Raw genomic sequence first — 22,015 nt, 5'->3', positions numbered from 1 at the left:
ATAACGGTATTTTAATTGAATGGGTGAAAAATAAAGATATACACACTTATGTACAGTCACGTATTGGTCATCCACAACGCGTGACTTACGGTGCGGTTAGACAATACGATATTCCATCAAATTTTCTCATTCGATTTGCTTTCGACTAAAATCGTACCGTGTGACCACCTAAGTCGAAAATCGAAAGCAAAGTCTGAAGTCGATTGAAAATCTAAATTACGTCCGATTTTCAATCGACCCTCTGATGAGAATCGTGACGTCATAATGACTTTTTTTCGTAAAAAAAAATATTGAATATGTTTTATATATCAAAGATACATATTTAAAACACAAATTTGAAAATTTAGATATATAGTCAAATAAGGATCATGAAGTCTTTAGAGACAGAAGAAAAGACAGAAAAGACAGAACGTCCTTGAACATTTATTTTCGTGTTTTACTAATTGTATACATGTGCTATGACGCCAAATCCAAAATCAATTTATGTATGATGATGATGTTTGATTATGTAACAAATCCCGAGCTATGATCAAAAGGAAATAATAAGTGCTCTTTAAAACATCGTTTATTCCCAGGAGCTAATATATCTATCATCTTTGGTAACATAACCTCTGTTCTCTTGATAGGACCTGAAAAAAATAATATTTAATATTGATTTTGTTTGCGTTCTTTATCTCCAGAATTACAAATGTTTTTTTCTTGGCATTTTACCTTTACAATCATCATTCATCTCCATTTCTGTTTGTTAATTATAAAATGTTATTTTATGAATATAAACCTTAAACAACAAATGGTGTTAGTTTATGTCATAAACAAGATATCTTTTAAACATACTTGAGATTCTGATTTTGGTATGGTACTCTTGGAAGAGATATTGTTTCTTCAAGTTCATTTTGGGTGTCTTCTTTAAATATAAAATCAAGCAATATTTATTAGATACATCTAATAAGGGCTAGCAATGTCTCACACAATTCAATGTATGAAGCAGAACATGACTTAAATAAATGAAAAAGAATCGATATGAGCAAAAAACAGGAACTTGTATATTTGTTTTTATTTTCAATCTTTATACGATTACGTATGAACAATTTCATTACGCATTTGCGCTTCAACAAAGTGACTTTGAGACAATAATTCATTGTTTGTCATATCAGTATTAAATATAATGGAGTAACGCGTCTATACCCTGTCTGTTTGTTTGGTGGTTACTGCTGTGGACATCGGCGTAATAGTTGACACTTAGAACGCTCAGCCGGCGACCTTGACCTCCGACTTTTAACCTTGACCTACTTGTGTGTCTAAAAACATATTAATTCTTGTCCATATTATCACATGTGTAAAAATTGATAAAATTGTTGTAAGATTAAGCTATCATTTTCCTGATATTGAAAACCAAATACAGAAATGTTTTAATGATTTTTTCCAAAAATTCAGTGAGGTATTGTGAGACCGTGTACTGTGAATTATAATAATCATTATTACTTACATTATGATTGCTTCCAGAAAAAAGAATCTCTATTTTGTTCGAGTCAATGTTTAAAAGTATCACATTTTAAGGCTGACTTACCTGGCTATCAATATTACAATAACGATGTCTGCAAGAAGAAATACCAGACCTCCGCCAATCCCTACCCCCAAAACCAGACTAGCAGGAACCGAAACTCGTGTACCATTCAATTCTACACAAGTTAAAAGTTGAACAATGAGTATTCTTTTCAAATGATATTAGAAATGTGTTTGTTTTTATATTTTGATTCTGTTATAAATGAGTAATTAAAATGTCTTCATACTGCTACGTATGCAATTAGATGTTTGCTTCTTCAAACTATTCCTTGGTTTGTGGTCATACATTTGCGCCTCAAAAATAAAATACTTATTTTGTTCATTCATCAAAACAAAACTGTCTACCTAGATTACATAAATCTCCACCCCATCCAGTTGCGCATGCTCCGTCGCAAGAACCGTTGACGTTGTTGCAAGTCGAAATGTTTAAGCAATTTTCGCTGCAGTTATATAAGCACTGGAAACCATAAGTTCCAGCAGGGCATGCTGTAAATAAATGAACTGAAATTGGACAGTATTTGTTTTATGATTTCAAATGATATGTGTCACCAAACAACGAAGAGTTAATTCCTACCGAACGGTTAGCCTGAACATTTGAGTAAAACGTTTATAGTAAGTATTATACAAATGGTATACAAAAAGAATAAAAATCTAAGGTAAATCTAAGGTAACTTTTCTTATACATATTGATTTAGAATATATGTAGTGCAAAGTGCAATCTTTATTGTTTAATGTCCATATGTTAGTATCTGGATTCTAAGGAAAACATAGCTTACATATTTTAATTTTGAATGAGCGATGTGGTAGTTTCCAAGCAATACATACTAATCAGAGCGAAAAGGATTGTTATCTCTGTTTACTTACGACTTCACCAGAACTCTCCTATTATCCTAAGATATACTTACAACTGTCACAGAACTCTCCTATTATCTTAAGATATACTTACAACTGTCACATAACTCTCCTATTATCTTAAGATATACTTACTACTGTCACAGAACTCTCCTATTATCTTAAGATATACTTACGACTGTCACAGAACTCTCCTATTAACTTAAGATATACTTACGACTGTCACAGAACTCTCCTATTAACTTGAAATATACTTACGACTGTCACAGAACTCTCCTTTTAACTTAAGATATACTTACGACTGTCATAGAACTCTCCTATTAATTTAAAATATAATAACGACTGCCACAGAACTCTCCTATTAATTTAAGATATACTTACGACTGTCACAGAACTCTCCTATTAACTTAAGATATACTTACGACTGTCACAGAACTCTCCTGTCCAGCCTGCCTTACACCCTCCTATACAGACCCCTGAGGATTTATTACACCTGTTGGTCATTAGACAGTGAACGCTGCATTCCTTGATACACATCTCTCCAAAATAACCGTCATCACAGGCTATAAGTATACGATAAAACTAGTCATCGTTTACGTCACTTTTTATTTTAAAAAATATGGAGATAAATATACATTACCAATTTTAAAGATTTAAGTAACACATATCTTTTGGTCATTAACATGAAAAAGTTTTGTGGTCAGTTAGGTTGTATAGGACATCTGTTGATATAAATGCGGATAAAAGTAAATTACAATTTAAATACTTTCGCCGATTTAGAACATTCTAATTTTCAATATTGAGCCAAACAATTTTTTTTACAGACGGGTAGTTTAAAGCTCTAGCCAAATGCACTAAGCTGATCGGTAAAAATTTCAGAAAAAAAAAACAAATTTACAAAATATACTTGATTTTAATAATTCTGTTGATAGGAAGTACGTCACAATATGGAAGTGCCCCCATACCACCTTAACTTTGATGAAAGTAGAGGAGTTTCATATGTTTTTTACCTGGCCTTGTCTTACATATTGAACTATGCGTTTTATTAAGGACTCCCAGCAGCTTCATAATCGTTTAAAATTGATAAATCTTAAAATAAAAAATAGTGATGGTTTCATCAACTATCCAGTCATATATTATACACTTTATCATATCACCTGTTTGCATTATTCGGTATATTTACGTTGATGACAATACTCTTGCTTTGATTACAGTACACTTACTTTGATTACAGTATCTGCCGTGCCAGCCTCTAGAACACCCCGCTGGACAGCTCCCGTTGACATGGTCACACACCACCCCTCCTAAACAGTGACCACAGAGGAAGGAGCACTGGGGTCCGAACCTCCCCTCTCCACACCCTACAAAGTATTTGGAGGACGATGCCTGTGTGACTGTCCTTACATTTAAAAATCTAAAAGAGCATACAATTGTTCACAAATGTGTGCGTACATGTATATTGTCCAATAATTGCGTTGGTTTGGATTCACGTTTAAATTAATACAAAAAAGAAAAAGAAGTGTTGTTTTATTTTTTGTTTGTTTGGGTTTTCTTTTTGTACAACCTGGTTTCGAAATAAAAGTAAAATTTACAAATTGACAAATTCATTGTATGCAAATAAACGTTAATAACGACTATGAAAGAAAATATCAACAAAATTATGTCGAAATAAAATGAATTGAAAATACAGAACTTTAATCAATTTTTAGTTACTTCATTTTTTGGAAATTCTTGACTACTTAGCATTTGACGTTGAATATGTATAAAAAGCTAATTGTATAACAAGTATAGAAAATTACACACTTTGATCGCAGTATTTTCCAAGCCAACCGTCAAAACATCCATTAGAACAAACTCCTGTCACGTGATCGCAGTCGTTGGCATGGCGACAATGTTCACTGCACATCTCTTTACAACCCTGGCCGTAATATCCAAATTGGCAGGCTTCATAATAAATCATAAAAAAAAGTGCAATACCGTATTTTTAAGCATCATTGGTTGAACAGTATGAAAATTAGAAATTATTTTTCTAATATTGATTTTAGAAATATATGATTTTTAAATTGTGTTTAAAACAATATCGCCAAGTTTAAGCAGAGTGAGAATAAGATTGGTTTTTTCTTAAGCATGCGCGGATCTAGAGGGGGGGTCGGGGGGGGGGGGGGTCCCGACCCCCCCTGGAAAATGAAAATTTATTAAATTTACATAGTAAAATTATCGCGAAAATATGCCTCGGACCCCCCCTGGCAAACACAATTATCCTTCGGACCCCCCCTGGAAAAATTTTCTGGATCCGCGCATGTTAAGGCCTATATTTCAAAAAACAATGATCGAAATTGTAATTTCAATATACAAGTAGTTTTACCAATATTGCATCGACTTCCTATCCAGCCCTCTGCGCATCCTCTAGGACAAATTCCGGTCACGTGGTTACATACGTCACCATTTTTGCAATTTCCACACTGCTGTTGACACTGTGATCCAAAGTAGTTTTCTGCGCAAGCTATTGCAATGTACAAGTTAATAACAACATTAAGGTCTTTATAAAGATAAAAACTTGTATCAAAATCATCAAGTAGACTCTATAAAAAAAGAACCAGGTATGAGGTTATTGTCAAGAGTCTTACTGCAAATCAGTAACAATGTGTATAAGATAAAAATAGAATTGCGTCATCGATCAAAAAACACCTTATTTATAATTTTAAGGTAGTTTTTTTTATTTGCTCACTTTTATTGCAAAAGTTGCCAACCCAACCATCTTTACATTCCCCCGGACATTCCCCCGTGATGTGGTCACAGGAAGTGTCGTCATAGCAACTCCCACACTCCTTCCGGCACGCCTCACCGAACGATTGGTCATCACACTCTTAAGAAAACAGAAATAAGAATTTCAATTGCAGTAAAATCATATTTATTGTTTTTAAGACGATAAAAAGTACATGAAAGTGTATATGACATATTTGAAACTTTAAGTTTCAGATTTAATAACGTTATAATCACTTCTATCACATCTTGGTCCTGTCCATCCGGCCAAACATCCACCATTACAGGCACCGGTCACGTGGTCACAATCTAGTGCGTTGAGGCAATTGGAACTACATTGATCCTTACACATTATTCCATAAAACCCTTCTGTGCAGGCTATAAAGAAATGTTAATCATCTTTTCTTTATTATATGTCTTCTGCATGCATTTATCACCAATACTTTTGCTATTGAACAATATACTTTTGTTGCAAGTGTTTCCTATCCAACCGGAAGCACATCCGTTGGCGCATGCTCCGTTGATCTTGTCACAGCTTTCTTCATTGTAACAATGACCGCATTTGGTTTCACAGCTTGGACCATACCAATCAGTCTCACAGCCTTAAAAAGAAAATTGTATCGTGATTTGGTGATATTAACAGATTTCAATTTAAATGAAAACAGCATTGATTTAAAATGTGTTGGAGTTTTAGTCGTTTAGTCATTGGCCCTATATCATAATGTCAAGTATTTGACAATAACTCTATTTTCCTTTCATTTTTGACTAATATGACACTGCTTGCATGAATTATAATGTTCTATTTCTTTGACAGTTCAATAAACCGGTTCAGAAATAGATCTGTATTTGCGGAAGTGCATTATGTTTTTCTCAAACAGTACAAAAAGAAAGATAATATGTCTTACTCTGGTCACACCTTGGGCCGACCCAGCCCGCCAGACAGCCCAGGTAACACTCCCCGGACTCACTGTCACAGTCAGAGGGGTCGAGGCAATGCGGGCTGCAGGTGTCCTTACACGACACGCCATAGAACCCGGGACCACATGCTGTGTGACAAAAAGGAGGAAAGTTTAAAATACAGTCAATGAAGCGCGATCTTAAACAGATTATTATCATTAGAAAAATAAAAGGTCAATTATTTTATGCAATCAGTAAAATTTTAATGATTTAAACCAATAAACACTTTCTATGATTAATCTTAATCTATTAATTCTCTCAAGAATTATAGTCTTTTGACATGAGATCTGTGCCTCACTTAGCTCGGATATAGGGGCGTTTCAAACAAAATCTTGGGATCTTTTCCTTTTATTAAATGAGTATCGTTTAAACATAATGAAGTATTGAGGTATTCAGAAAAATCGAATAATTAAGAAAGTTTGCAGGATTGATATGTTGGAGCAGAGTTCAATATTTTATAGGTGCATGGTTGAATGCAACATAAGAATAAGGGGGTATCAAAAATCCGTTGTCTTGCCCTCCTTGCAATCCAGTCCCTTCCATCCGGCGGAACAGCTGTCTGGACAGGAACCGTCCACGTGATTACATACGTCATTGTTGGAGCACCGCCCACACATATTCTCACACCCCTTACCGAAGTATCCACTGTCACACTCTGAGAGCGATGTGGAAAACAATTATGAATATCATCAATGATATTTCAAATAAATTATTTATATAAAAAATAAAACAAAAGATCTTCATATATTAATAATCATCAATTTATCTAAAAAAAAATTAATATAATAATGAAGTTAAATTTGAGTTTAGATTCTCTAAAGTTGCAAATAGAATAAATTAAATGAATAGAACCAGTACTGACGGCACACAACATTATATGTAATTCATCACTTATAAAATGAAATAAACAAATATATTTCTTTGTATCTCTCCCACTATCTTTCTTTCTACTGATAACTATATCTCTTACCTTGGTTGCATTTATCTCCAACCCAACCATCTGTGCACCCTTCATCGCATTGTCCCGTCACGTGATCACAGGTCAAGAGGTTACGACAATTCGGACTACATCGGTCTTTACACATGATTCCAAAGTACCCCGCCGGACACTCTATCAGAAGAGATCATCATTTAGTTTCAAAAACAAGAATTGTTCTGCATTCAAGTAGTATCAGCAAAGAGAAACTACATGTATTAAATAGATTGTATGCATATTTGTAACCTGAGCAATTGTGCGAATAAAAATCAACATTATAGTTCCAATATATGCATGATGACATTATAAATGCTGTGAAAGAAATTAAAATCTTATCCTCTCACTTTCATTGCATACAGTCCCAGCCCATCCTGATGCGCATCCACTCGCGCAACTTCCGTTAACATGATCGCATGCACTGTTTCCATAACAGTGTCCGCATGTGAGTTCGCATTCCACACCAAATGTACCATTTGAGCAAGCTGCGAAAACCAGTGATAATAAGCAATACAGATGAATTATCTCATAACAAAAACACTTTCCTGAATATCACGCATACGATTTCATTCAAACACAACTACGGTGTTGCTTACATAACAGTATACATGTAAAATATAGAATCCACAAGACAATAAATTATACTGAAACACACTTTATTAATATTACATAGACTGAATATAAGCATACGCGTAAATCTAAGACTGAAAAAATCTCCTAAATGGATATGTCAGGGATAAACTGAATTTTATGACATTGCTTATTTAGTGTGATTTCCACTTTAATCAGAATCTATATTAATACCCTTTACCTTCCGTACACTTCTCGCCGATCCATCCGTCCGTACACCCGCCGTCGCAAGCCCCACCCACATGATCACATGACTGTTGATTGACACAATGTGGACTGCACTGATCCTTGCACATCAAACCGAAGAACCCTTGATCGCATTCTAAAACAAAATGGCGTTATAAATATCACATATGTTACTGCATGATTTCGAAATTGTGTATCTACGGTAGCATACCCAGAACACTCTATCGTGATTTGAGCATGTCTATTCCAATTTAATAAAAAGACTAATGAAGTCGAGCGCTAGCAATAAATCTCTGTATTATAGAAATCAGTTTTCGTTTCTGTGAATTTTTCCGAATTAAAATGACAATGTGTGAATGAATTATCTTCGATATTTTCGCTTTCCTCTATTGCTTATGCCCTACTTTCACAAGTATATGTATTTTTATTAAAAATAAATTAAATGTGCTAGATAAATATCTCGTGGCAGACCATTTATTTATAGTAGTTTAGAAAACCAAATAACATTTATAGCTGTTTTTTTAATTCTTCCCATGTTCTAACATTTTTACCACTTGTTTCTCTTTATTTTCCTCAACAAAATGTCTTCATAAGTTTCTTCTCCTCCATTGACCCAAAAGCATACTGTTTTTTCCTATTGACTATATGTCTTCAATTCAATTCTCTCTCTCTCCTCCCTCCCTCCCCCCTCTCTCTCTCTCTCTCTCTCTCTCTCTCTCTCTCTCTCTCTCTCTCTCTCTCTCTCTCTCTTTCTCTCTCTCTCTTACTTTTGTCACAAATGGTACCGGTCCAGCCCGGGGCACACCCACTAGGACACGTGCCGTTCACGTGATCACAGATCTCTCCATTAAAACAGTGACCACATGTGAGCTCACAGTTCCCGCCAAACGTCAACTCTTGACAGGCTGTAATCAAGTAAAGATTTAAAATATATTGAATGTGCACACTACGTAATTTAGAAACATGTTTGACAAAGCACAGTTCAATATTCTCATATTGAGCTTATTCAGTTACAGATATCGAAGCTTATAAGCCTTTGAAATTAGTCATATTACATCAAATTGTGTGATTTGCACGTATTGTAAAAAATTTCAATTTATTAATTTAGATTTTGTTACGACAGGTTTCAGTGAACGTTTAAGGTGATGTAAGGGTGTACGAGTTACCTTTGCTAGCATGACATATCATGATAATTGTCGCTGGCAGTTCGACGGGAAAAATGTGTAGTAAGGAGAAGAACTTAATTTATAAAGAAGGATAAAATCAAAGATAGGTCTGGTTTATCAATGTATAGTTAACGTTATTAATCTGTTAAAAGGTATTTTCAATTTATATCAATTTGATTGGTAGTGTTTCATAAAATAAAAGCTTTTTATTGTTTGAATGGAAGAATTTTGTAATGATTCATTATTTTCATTATTTTAGGTATGTGCTTTCTTCTCTAAATTAAACAAGCTCCAAGTCAATAATGGTCCGTACCCTCCCTACATCTGGACCCTATCCAGCCATCTTGACACCCGCCGTCACATGACCCTGTCACGTGATCACATGATAGAGGATCCAAGCAATGGGGACTGCATTCATCCTTACACATCAGTCCAAAGTAACCCAGATCACACTCTGCATAAAGGAAAGAGGAGAGGCATATAAAGGTGCAAAATAACGTCAGGTTCTGTAACAATTTTTATTTAATTTATCATGGGTTTTTTTTCTTTCCATTTTTTATGCTGGAGGACGGAGTTAGAATGACATTTTTGAAGAGTAGTTCATATAAATTGAATCAGTAAATGCTTACTCTTTTTGCAGACATCATTTTCCCATCCCGCTGCGCAGCCGTTTGCACAGCTTCCGTTCACGTGATAACACGTTTCATTATTCACACAGTGACCACATAATTCGTTGCATTCTGTGCCATACGTTGAACCCCCGCATTCTACCGATATGTAAAAAAAAACATGACCTGATTGTTGTACATGTATTTATATTTCCAGACTTGCACAAATTTAGAAACACGGGAAAATATACATTCTTATATAGTTCGATTAAAATAAAACACCACTATGAAAATGAACTTGATATGTTTTGGTATTTCAGGGCTTTCAACAAATTACCACAGTTCAAATGAATTTGAAATCTAGCAAAATCAATAGAGGCATTGTACTAAAATGAAAAAAAAAGATTTTAAAAATGTTACCACACAAACAGAGAAAGTCTAGTCGCCATAATATGAAATCGTTTTTGATTTAATCATATTCATAACATTCATTTCTAACAATAAGTGATTACTTTTACTTTACATTTAGATATTATTTGTTTTGACAATGCACATTATATTCCATCTTGACTATTGATAACCAAGGCTGTTTACTATTGGTTATAACGATACTCATAATACATGTACATCTTATATATTATAATAATCGTGTCTATAGCTACTTACGATCGGTGCACTTTGACCCCAAAAATCCGTCTTGACATCCGGTCTCACAGCTGCCATTGACGTGGTCACATGACATAGGGTCGGTGCAATGCTCACTACAAACGTCATTGCACATAAAGCCGTAAAATCCTGGATCGCATTCTGTAAAAGTTCAGATAAAATGAACCTTCGTTTACGACTCATATATTGGCTTATATTTACCAGATGTCTGCATAAGAAATTAAACTTCAAGATGTTGACAACATTACGCAAAGCACTGATGAAAACCAAAAATACAGTACTTTTAGAGAAAATGAGTGCCGTTTTGTTCAAGATAAAAACATTTAAGGTTGTATTTCTAAGTTACCTACCTTTTTGACATTTGTCTCCGACGTATCCTGCAGCGCATCCGTTAGAGCACGTGCCATTCACGTGGTGACAAACATTCCCATGGAAACAATTCCCACACATGTATTGACAATCTTTTCCATAAGTTAAGTCGTCACATTCTAAAACATTTTTACTTTCAATTGCGTTTTTTTTTCAATGAATGTACTGATATGTTGAATTGTGCATAACTTTTTCCTTTAAGAATGCAATTATTGGCAATATGTACTTGTTCTGTTTCATAACTATGCGAACAAGTAAAATGCAGTTAGATATGGTATTTATTCTAGATAATTATGCTAATTAATCTTTGTCCTCCTGTTAGATTAATTGTTGTTGCTTTTGTCGGTAGATCTTGACTTACTGATGTCACAGTTATCTCCCTGCCATCCGTCCTGACAATCTGCCTTACAGCTTCCAGTCACGTGATCACATGATGACGGGTCAGTGCAATGAGAGCTACATGTGGTATTGCACCTTAATCCATAAAAGCCAGCACTACACGCTAAAATTGTGAAATTGTTTTTGTTTTCATTTTTAACATTGACATCAAATGTATGTAGATTATGTTTTTCTTTGATCATAATTATTCTATATTGCGGTGTTTACTTTCGTTGCAGTAATATCCCTTCCAGCCAGGAGCACAGCCCTCTGCGCATGCGCCATTGATAAAATTGCAGGCCGCCTCGTTAAGACAGTTTCCACACATATTGCTGCACGCTTTTCCAAACTTCCCCTTGACACACTCTATAGAACATGTTAAAATTTGTTCAAACACAATTCATTGTATATAGCATCATGCATCAATTTACAAACTATGTGGCTTTATCTGCACTTTGTTACTTTTTTACAAAGGGTAAACAAAAATAATGTTTGTGTTTATTTTACCAGCATCACAACGCTGCCCTGTAAAGCCATCTTCACAGTCAAAACAGTGTCCGTCCTCGATGTTGCATCGTCCTTGTTTACAATTTTGTGGACATTTGTTTTTACAGTCCTTCCCGTAGATGCCAACAGAACAACCTTATAAAATATTATCATCATCATCATCATCATCATCATCATCATCATCATTATTTTCTCTTCACCATCAGTTTGATATTAAACGTCAGCAGCAGTTACACTGTCATCTTGATATGCTGTCTTTTTCATTTTGCAGAAATTTCACTTACTTTGTTCATCACCATCGTATTTTATTAAAGTTTTTACCAAAAGAATATTAATGTCATATACTATTTTATGCTGACCAGAAGAATATATTTTAAACTGACAATTTAAGTATTACGTACCTAGGACCTCCAGTTCACAAAGCTGAATGTAGGCAAACTTGGAGTAGGTTAGGGGGTAGACGTCAGTGGCGTTCCGTTCATTGTAAAACGTGACGTAACGGCCGTGAGCAGGACAGGTGACATCCATGACTCTAGAGGGCGCTGTTAAGTCGCTATGATGAAAACAATTATGGCCGCCCCACCAGTCTTTTGTATCAGATATGAATATTTTGAACCCAGCCATAGTACTTCCTCCTATTAATAAGAAAACAATAAACAAATACATTTTGTTACATGGAGTCATATAATTTAAGTTTTATCAGGGAATTTCTCTTTGCGTGTTTCGATTATGGGAAAAACTGACATTAAAAAGTTCTAGACTTATTTTGCGAGAGAAAAAAACACATAGTTAATCTGAATACGTATCCAATGTTATAATTGGTCTTTTGTCATTTCCTCCCATTGTATGACTAGAATAGTACTTTTTCACTCCTTCCATTTCTTATTGAATAAGTTCCTAAATATAATTCCTTGTACGAATTGACAGACAGACGACTATGGGTAATCAGAAATGGTCTCTTGAACTTTTGTTCAGGGTGAGCTAAACGAATTATTTTAAATCATTAGATATGAAAAGAGAGACCCAGTTACTATAAATAAATTTATATTCTCTGCTTTCGGAAAAAAGGTATCGCTTGTCATTATCCTCAAACATGATATACTCAGTAATAAAGATATTCCCCTGCCTGTCGAAAAGGCCTAAGAAGTAGCAAATGTCCTCATCCTCACACAATGGCCCGAGAAGTATCGAATGTTCTCACACGAAAAGGTCCGAGAAGTATCGAGTGTCTAGCTCAACCTCACACGAAAGGGCCGAGAAATATCGATTGTCTAACTCACTCTCATACGAAAGGCCCGAGAAGTATCGGATGTCTAGCTCACCCTTACAAGTAAAGGCCCGAAAAGCAACGAATGTCCTCACCCTCACACTCCACCCCCACGTCCTCGTTGTGGCGACAGTTAGGCTGACTCTGAAAGGCGTTCCCGCATGACGTCAAATCAGTCTCGTTTCCGATACACATGAGGTCATCGAGCAAGATTGGGCCCCTCCCGGGTCCATAGTACGCCTCCTCGTGGACTTTAACATTGTCTCTAAAATAAGACCGTACTTCATGTTTTCACTGCAATATTGACGTTTGCTTGATTTTTTGCAATATCTTTTTTTTTCTACATGTATTACTGTATAAGATATATATATATTATAGATTAATCGAGTTATTTTACCTTGCTAGATACTGAACATTGTAAAATAATAATGCCATAGACCTCGAGTCAAGGGACCATGTATTTTTACAAATATGCTTATTGTGACAGCAGTTTGGCATTGAGAATTCATCCAAAAGACTTGTTTTTTCTCACTTTTTTGGGGATGGTGTACAGTAAAACTCGGTTATAGCGAAGTCCTAGGGACCGATGGATTTACTTCGTTATATCCGTAATTCGCTATATCCGTATAACGAATTCGTAATAATAACTCTAGCGAATTCACTAGTATATAAATTTCACCCACCCCTTTCAAAAAGTCTGACATATTAAAAATAGCTGTTATCAATAAAAACTGTCCAGTATATTTCTCACATAAAGCAGTGCCGACTTACGGTAGGAATCCCGCCATCACACACGCGACGGCCCCGTCCTTGACGTCAAACAGGTCGTCACAGACCGTGCCCCACCCCGAGTCACCCAACAGTTCCACCCTGCCGCTCCCCGCCCTACCCCCGCCCACCAAACGAATCCGGGACTCGGTGTCTGCCTGTCCTGTAAAACACATAGAGACAGCCTTGTGTGAGTAAACAAAGTACGTATGTATAATGTATATATAATGTATCAAACAAACAACACATGTAGATGTGCATTAGACAGATTTAAATAACCTAAAAATTATCTGTTTTCTATTTGAAATGACTTCGATATATGTATACATAGATATATATTTATTTTAGTTTTGTATGCCCCCATTGGGTTCATAATAATTGCATAATAAACTGTTCTTTATTTTTTCTTCTTTTTTTTTTTTTACAATATCTAAGATTTTTAAATAGCATTGTGTAAATTATTTCCCTTTGTCGGAAGATTGTGGTATGACATATATTTTATCGAGATGTCGTATTAAAATAATGCGCGGATCTAGAGGGAAGGGGGCTTCCCTGGAAAATGACAACTTATTATTTTCCCATACTTAAATAACCGAAAATAAAGCTAGGACCCCTGGCTCCCCTCTGGCATACACAAATATCATTTGGACCCCCCCTCCCCCCCTCCCCGGCAAACACAACAATCCCTTAAACCCACCCCCTCCTCTCCGACAAAAATTCTGAATCCGCGCATGAGTATTGATATCAAAATATACTGACTAGTAACGACAACTGACGGATTTTGACTTCCGTGTATGTCAACTCTACATGACAAATAAAATCAAGTTAAAGATAGATAGTCTTACACAGCGTCAAATCCGTGCAAGTTATAAAATTCCCTTTGATGCAATGAAGTTTTCGTATATAGTGACACACATTTATGACAAGTTGGCGACATAGGTAAATTATTTTTGCTACATCAACAAATATGAAGAATCATCGCTACGGAAAGTACACGTTTATGAATTAGATAAGAATTAGATAAGAAAAGAAGTTTAACATTTGACAGGACTTCCTTGTAAAAAAAAATTATTAAGTGTACAAAAAACTGTTCGAAAATTAAACCCGGAAGGAAATAAAACTGAACAGATGGAGTTTTCTGCTACTTGAGATGCGATTTCATCATCGAAAAATACTAACTATTAAGTAGAAAATACTAAACAACGGAAGAAGTCATATTAAAGAGAAAAGTGTTGAACTGATGGGATTACTTTGAACTTTAACATCACTTATTTAAAAAAAACTGCCATCGGAGTTTTCTTTAACTTGTATAAAACCTCCTGAGGAAAGGGTTAAAAGTAAGACACAGAAGACGGAATGGCAACCCTTCAGAGGAAAGGAATAACAAAGTAAACGCAAAAAAAGACACGCCCCCTTCCCCGTCACAATTGCAACTACACTTTCTGTAGTCATAAACACGCTGATTTTCTAACATGACGGTTTTGTTTTAGGGGATTTTTTTTAATGGATTGTAGAGTTAAAAAATGGCCACGTACTCTCCTGGTAGAGGACACGTATTTGTGACACACTCTGCTCCACGCCTAGGTCCACCTGCCACCATGCTTGCCGCTGACCGGAAGTTGTCATTGTACACTCGGGCATGCGCTGTTCTTTATTTCCGTCAACTGCTCGCGTGCTGGAGTCTTTCGATATTTGAAAATTGGAGCTTAGTCTTGTACTTTTCTTGAGAGACAAATTCTCTGAATGAAAAAAACTCAATATTCAATAATATTAGGATCTGTTGTAAAATTCACTATAGAGAGAGAGAGAGAGAGAGAGAGAGAGATTTCACTTACCGTAACCAAAAGATACATGTATCCAAATGACAAACACGAAAATCAGTGTTTTACCTAAGTCCGGAGATGACGTCATTGTTTTCGATGCAGAAACTATTAATGAAAATTACATAACTACCCGGTATAATGAATTTAAATTATCGTTGAAAAAGGTACAGTAGGTACTCAATATTTTGCAAAATTATCTCAATTATCAATGATGATTTTATAATTCTATGTGTAAAATTTTTTCCCATTTATTCTATAACACAATATCTTTAAAAAGAAATGTACTTTAACAAAACTATGCAAGTCAGTTATAAAAACCCCAAATATTATGTAAAATAATCCATGTTTTGGTCAGATTCAAAGCCCTTATGTTGAAATAAAAACAGAATTTAAGCTTAATATCTGTACCTTTCGTTTTAATCCTTCTTTCCTAATTCTTCTTTCAATTAAGATCAAGTTTGATATTAAAACCCTGAGAAAAGCGGTGTATTAATTTCGAATGTTAGGAAGAATTTCATTTGAATTTTTAAAATGATTTCAATGTAGTTTACAAAACTTTACAGCGGTGTTTGACGTTTAAGGTTATTTTGAACATTATATGATTATAGATTGTGAAGCTTTGCATGCATCTAGGCATAAAATGACTGCACGCGCTGACATAAATTACTATCCGTCTTAATTAATTAATGGACGTTAATTGCCGACCGCATTTTAATACGCCTGTTATTTTGATCGTTTCTGGAGGTAATAGTTTTTTTTCCCTTTTGTGTGATGGATTACGGATCGGAGCACAAAACACTGTATTTGTTTTGATGAATAAATGAGAAATATTTTAGTGGAAGAATATTGACATTTTTTTTCTTTCTTTTTTTTTTGATATGAGGAAAAAAGGAAGCCCAATTTTCTTGTGAACTGTTGTTGTGCTGTGTTTTATACGGAAAGCTGAAATGGGGTGTTAACTTGTGTATTTCATTTTTATCAGTTTTCTTTCAGTTGTAAATATTACAATGTATGAAGAAAAAGCAATAATAACTTGTATAAGCCATCCTTAATATAATCCTATAAAAGAAAACAACTAATTCTTAATTGATATATTTTTTTTAATTTTCAGAATAAATATCACAAAGACAATTTTAAAATGTATTTTATCCCCAAAAACGTATTATAAAACTGTTATAGCATATCGAAGGCATGCGAAAATCTGGAGGGGGTTGGGAGAGGCCCCACCGCTCCCAACCCCATACCGCAGGAAAATTCAATTTGTTTAAATTTACATAGCAAAGTTATCGAAAATATTACTCGAACCTCCTTCTCCCCCCTCTCCCCCCCCCCCTTCCCGGGGAAGAAAAAAAAGATAAAAAAGAAAAAAATCTGGATCTGCGCATCGAAGAAATGTGCGGTTTTTTTGTGTTTTAGGATCAATTTGATGCCCTAATTATAAAGGCTTTTTTATTCCTTTGACCTCTTAGTGCTTAGAAAATTCACTTCTCTCGTCCAGATTAATTAATACCTATATAGAGGTATCTTTAAATACAAGCGTATAAGTTGATGATTTTAGTCTATCAGTTCATCCAGAGTTATCTTTCTTTTCAGTAGATAACGTCGCAAAAAGATTTCCTAAAAAATAAAATATTGTGGAATTATTAAAAAAGAAAAAAGTTTCCCCTTAAGCTGCACGTATCAATGCAATAACTGTATATATGACCAACATATATATCCTTGATTATATTTTGTTTTACTTAACGGATTTAAATAATTAAATTATACATTTTAACAAACAGTAACAAAAATGTTTACAAGACGTTTAATTTAAAAAAACTGAACAAACAAACAAGATATTCTAAACGATCCCTTATTGTAACATGTATGTTAGCAGGACGTGTACGATTCAAAATAAATAAAGACGATAACAAAACATGATGCAAAAAATAAAGCAACAAGGTAAGAATTGATAAAAAAAAATAAGCCTTAAAACTTGTAAAAAAAAAAAAATCAATGTTTATGAACAAAAATAAATTCAGCTGATGTAAATCTCCATTTTTATGCATTACAAACATTCACTCCTTGCTGTATTGTTCCGATTCGTGCGACCCTGTCACCGGATTACACACTTGAGGTAAACCAAGATTTTGTCGGGAAGTTCAGCGTGTAAACTGTTTTTATTATAACAAACAAAACTTTATATGATATCCATCACAAATCTCGCTTGCTACGCGATTTGTACACCGACACGACAACAATAACTATGCTTTGTGCATAGTTCAAAAAATGCGCAATAAAAAGGTCAAAGTTCAGACACTGGCGTAATGCCATCAGTTTTATTTTCAGAACCAGGTATTGGTTTGTTATCACTTTCCTCTTTACCGCTGATTTCCATATCCTTTGGCTCGGAGTTCGATTCCATCGTCGTCGGTTTGCTCTCCTCGGGTTTTGTCTCCGTACCCGCGACTAATTCCTTCTCCATATTTTCTCCATTAGTATTTTCATTATTCAGGACGCTGTCTTCAATTTTAGTATCCGAACTTTCATTGTTTTCCTTGTCGTCTGCTTTTTCTTTTTCATCTTTTTCATCGGGCTCGGAATTCCCCTCCTCTGAGTCTGTGTCAGAGGCGTGCTCTGACTTATTCGGAACATTCCCATTTTTTTCGCCAAGTTCTTCCTGTGAACCAGTCTTAAAAGTGATTATTTCTTTTGACCCGAACTCTTCTGTGGCGTTATCCAACAGAGCTAAAGCCTGCATGGCGTTATTGTCCGTGTTGGGAGAAGATTCTAGGTCAATGATGGTCCTGTCCATCAGGAATTCCCCTGGAGACGAGGCGTCGTTCAAATTTTCAAAATCCAGTGCCCGGTGAGATGCGTGGAACGTCGGGGGTTGGTTAGCCGTTAATGTCCTGGATTTGCTTTTCTTGTTTCTTCTAGGAAACACAATATAAGAGTTAACAGTGTTGTTTGAATTATCCGTTTACATGCATCCGTTTCAAATTTTCTAAAAGTATTAAAGTATGCATATAGCATTGTTTGGAGGGGTAGGAGTGAAATAAAAGAAATATATCAGCCCACCATAAAAAAAGGGGAAAAAAAATCTAGAAGGGTCACCTTCATTTAGACTGTTTCACCCCCCCCCCCCCCCGTTAATTTTTTTCCTGTTATTATTCCGGATTTCCATTTTCCAGAAACCGATTCTGAAGAAACATTAACATCAGTAACCCCAATGAAACCCCTGTTTTCAAAAGTTTTGATAAAAAATACTGAACTACATTTTCCTATGATTATAACGATTCTCGTGTTTTCTTTGGCACCCCCCCCCCTTTTCAACCTTCACCTGTTGAATAAAGATATGATGTGTATGAAAGGCTTTTAAAATTTGTAATGAAGTAAATTTCTAATTGCTTTTAATTAACAGAATAACGAGGAAGAGAGAGAGAGAGAGAGAGAGAGGTGAGAAAGAGAGAGAGGGAAAGGGGAAGATGATTTACTACATAAATTAAAAAAAAAATACATAAATTTTACACTTTTTTTTAACTAACCTTCTACACACGCAGATCAGAGCAATTGCTACAACAGCGACGAACAAAACAACAGCCACTATGGAAACGATGACTGCAAAAAAAACCAAAACAATAAACATGATCTTCAAAACAACATCCTCCTTATGAAAAGAATTGATACCAATCACCTTGTACCTCACATTCTTTTATAAACAATGAACTGAGCATGAAAAAAATGTCACATGTCAATCTGCATGCCTAATATGTATATGTACCCCTTCCCTAAATGTTACTTTTGGAATAAGTTTCTGTTTTACCCTTAATATGATAAACTTTTATTTTCAAGTTTTAAACAGAATCATCTTCAGTGACGTATAAACATTTCTAAAGTTCATTAGCAACGACTTTTTAAAAATTAATGCTTAGGACACAGTTGTCTACGAAGGGAGAACAAACAAACACGGAAGGCTATCCATAAATGTTTTATTTTTAGAATTTGTTTTTATCTAAAAAAAATATTTTAGGGTATTCGTCTTACTTGTAGCAGTAGCGTTTTGATGCGGAGCGATGACGTCACCAATCGCTTTCATAGTGGTATGAGAATCAGAGAAGGGCAGAATTGTTACCCTTTTTATTGTAGAGTGTTTCATCATTTTTTGTGAGGTCATCATTATGATACTTTTCTCTGACGTCATGAAATCAGTGGAGAGGAAGACATGTCTTGTCGATAATTTTGTCATTAGAACAGTGAATAGTGGGGTTCTAACTCTGACTTCCTCCGTCTGTGTGGGTTTTACACTGCCAGCGTCTGTTGGTAACGCCGATGTTGACGTCATCAGAGTGTTAGATGTGTGTGTTGTAACCACTGTTTTCCCTAAAGTTAAAGACTCTGAGGCTCCAACACTCATTGCTCCTGTTGGTAGCGATGCAGTCGACAAGTTCGTAGTCTGCGTCACTGCAACTGTTGATGACGTCATATCATTTGCTTCTAGAGTAGTTACATTCACTGTATCAGGAGGTCCTATGGAAGAAGTCGAGTTATAGTCCTGCATTGAATTACCGTCAGGGGTCTGTGAAGAGTTGGTAGACATGGAGGAATCTGCTGGTGATGATGACGTCACGTCTGATAAAGACATTGTTGGTATTGTTGTTGTCATGTTCACCTGACAAAACCCGAGCCTGATAACTGTGTAATGAAAAATGATAATTATTGTTACATGTGCAGCTCTCTCTCTCTCTCTCTCTCTCTCTCTCTCTCTCTCTCTCTCTCTCTCTCTCTTTCTCATTTGGATCTTTATCATGTTTTTTGTTAATTTTACACTTTGCAAACATTTCAGGTTTATTTAATGTGCAATGTAATATAAAAATAGTTTTCGGAAGTAAAATGATCATATCAAAAAATAGTTCCCATTTCGAAATGATGTAGCATTTCAAGATGGCTGGATCTACATTGTCATTTTTATACTTTATTAATCTTCTTTAGGAAAAAACTTGTGTAAATTTAGAGGAAGAACTCTAATATTTTTGATATAAAATCTTTCTTTTCCTTGACTAAATATTATTTTTATAATTAAAAAAATATGTTTACAATATTAAGGTTTATCTAAAAGTTGAATTGTTGACCGTCCACCCTCCATCATAGGAAATAAAACACACTTTTCCTCATTTATATTTTATTTGAGTCTCCATCAATCCCCCCCCTCCCCCCTCTGTTAACCTCCCATTCCCAGCGTCTTAAAGAAAAGGCAACTTAATATGTTATAATGAACGGTCAACTATGCTTTTTAGTACAATAATTAAAAGTATCAGTAAAAGTGTATTAGTATTTCCTACCATGTAACAGAAATATCCTAAAAGCAATGCTTCTCTCCCTCATGTTGAGAAAATTTGAAATTGCACAACAGTTAAAGCAACATTTATCTCCTACATTTTTTGTAAAATCTCACATCGTCGTTCAGGTTCGATTTACAATTTTACAAATTAACCGTTTTACACACTTATCCATGTTACATCGGAGACTTCCGGTGTTGACGGAAATAGCTCCTTTATCTTTCATATATGTCGTACGTCGTTCCGATGTTATACGCATTCCCGCTATTTCCGACCCGGAAGAAAAAGAATATCATCGTTGTTTTTATAGAGGTATTCGAAAAAAAAAAAACATTTAAACAACAACATAAACTTATTCATATTTCTTTTCTTTTTTAAAATACATTGTACGTTTCCTCTACCATTCAAAACTATACAAACTATCGCTATTGTCGGAAGGCACTGCTGACATGGACCCATTCATAAAGTAAATCTTGTTTTGGAAATGACGTTATACTCTGGTACTTCAATCTTTCGTTGCGATGATTTGTTCTTAATGCACTTAGCACAACTCAATGCTGTGTCGGTCACACATTTTAAACGAAACCTAGCGGAGAATCGCATAAAGCACTACCATTGGAACTTTTCTGGCCTTTTCAACAAGCAGAAAAACAACATCGAACGATCAACGCAGGCATTTATGACGACCCCCCCCCCCCCCCCCCTTATGAAACTTTATTATAAATACGTACCTTTTTTATTATATGTTGAAGTGTAATCTAATAAATAATTGCTGTTGAAGGGGGCAATACACTTGCGATCGTCCGAATTTTCAGTGGAGAAAGGTATTTTATTATAAAGAACTTTATTTGTCGGCGACGCAGAATTTTATGATGATAAACAAATTAGAGTTATCGAACTTTGATTTCAACCTAGCGATCAGATTACGTCAGAGGTGTTCCGAGATTAAAAAGGAGGGAAATCGAATGCCGCCGGTCAATAGTTTCGATGACTTTTCACCATGGGCAGATAGCACGGAAACTATTTCACGGTTAGATACTATTTTGTATAAGATGTTAACTTCCGGAGATGGTCATACAATTGAAGTGTTTTTTCCGAGCTCTACCGGAAGGAACCGAGAAGTAGCAATATTGAAAAACACTAGACTGCTTCTCTAACTGTAGCCTCTGCAGATTATGATCAGAGAGAGGACAAGTTTATCAGAGAACAGACTCTTAACTC

At 35.2% G+C, this 22,015-nt stretch overlaps 2 protein-coding genes across 3 annotated transcripts; both read right to left on the bottom strand.

The window, feature by feature from the left end:
- Positions 1–412: 412 nt before the first annotated feature.
- On the bottom strand, positions 413–15,565 carry LOC117688025 (multiple epidermal growth factor-like domains protein 11). The gene is made up of 30 exons (XM_034465659.2): positions 15,489–15,565; positions 15,189–15,392; positions 13,657–13,816; positions 12,981–13,150; positions 12,020–12,253; positions 11,619–11,753; positions 11,340–11,477; positions 11,095–11,235; positions 10,715–10,852; positions 10,365–10,505; positions 9,720–9,857; positions 9,404–9,544; positions 8,692–8,829; positions 7,920–8,060; positions 7,456–7,593; positions 7,106–7,246; positions 6,653–6,790; positions 6,084–6,305; positions 5,643–5,780; positions 5,416–5,556; positions 5,144–5,281; positions 4,781–4,918; positions 4,219–4,359; positions 3,639–3,776; positions 2,838–2,978; positions 1,909–2,049; positions 1,568–1,679; positions 1,186–1,298; positions 835–904; positions 413–629 (listed from the first exon to the last, which is right to left on the bottom strand). The coding sequence occupies exons 1-30, from the start codon at positions 15,562–15,564 to the stop codon at positions 566–568; spliced, it is 4,209 nt and encodes a 1,402-aa protein (XP_034321550.2). The 5' UTR covers position 15,565; the 3' UTR covers positions 413–565.
- A 1,699-nt stretch (positions 15,566–17,264) lies between these two features.
- LOC105346636 (uncharacterized) lies at positions 17,265–21,676 on the bottom strand. 2 transcript variants are annotated; one of them, XM_011455313.4, is made up of 4 exons: positions 21,526–21,676; positions 19,503–20,150; positions 19,004–19,076; positions 17,265–18,391 (listed from the first exon to the last, which is right to left on the bottom strand). In XM_011455313.4, exons 2-4 carry the CDS (start codon positions 20,119–20,121, stop codon positions 17,761–17,763), a joined length of 1,323 nt encoding a protein of 440 aa, XP_011453615.3. In that variant the 5' UTR covers positions 20,122–20,150; positions 21,526–21,676; the 3' UTR covers positions 17,265–17,760. The 2 variants fall into 2 exon arrangements, with proteins under 2 accessions (XP_011453615.3, XP_011453614.3); XM_011455312.4 differs by lacking the exon at positions 21,526–21,676 and adding an exon at positions 20,798–21,001.
- Positions 21,677–22,015: the final 339 nt, after the last annotated feature.

The sequence above is a fragment of the Magallana gigas genome, chromosome 1, assembly GCF_963853765.1.
Source record: "Magallana gigas chromosome 1, xbMagGiga1.1, whole genome shotgun sequence".
Taxonomy (NCBI): domain Eukaryota; kingdom Metazoa; phylum Mollusca; class Bivalvia; order Ostreida; family Ostreidae; genus Magallana; species Magallana gigas.
This window is presented reverse-complemented; position numbering and strand designations above follow the sequence as displayed.

Coding starts and splice junctions, on each gene's coding strand:
- LOC117688025 (XM_034465659.2), bottom strand. CDS start 15,564: ATGACGTCATCTCCGGACTTAGGTAAAACACTGATTTTCGTGTTTGTC. Junction 13,151..13,656: donor GTGATGGCGGGATTCCTACC/GTAAGTCGGCAC, acceptor GTCTTATTTTAG/AGACAATGTTAAAGTCCACG. Junction 7,594..7,919: donor CGGCGAGAAGTGTACGGAAG/GTAAAGGGTATT, acceptor TGGTTTTCGCAG/CTTGCTCAAATGGTACATTT.
- LOC105346636 (XM_011455312.4), bottom strand. CDS start 20,840: ATGAGGGAGAGAAGCATTGCTTTTAGGATATTTCTGTTACATG. Junction 19,077..19,502: donor TCAAAACGCTACTGCTACAA/GTAAGACGAATA, acceptor TTTTTTTTGCAG/TCATCGTTTCCATAGTGGCT. Junction 18,392..19,003: donor CTGATCTGCGTGTGTAGAAG/GTTAGTTAAAAA, acceptor TGTGTTTCCTAG/AAGAAACAAGAAAAGCAAAT.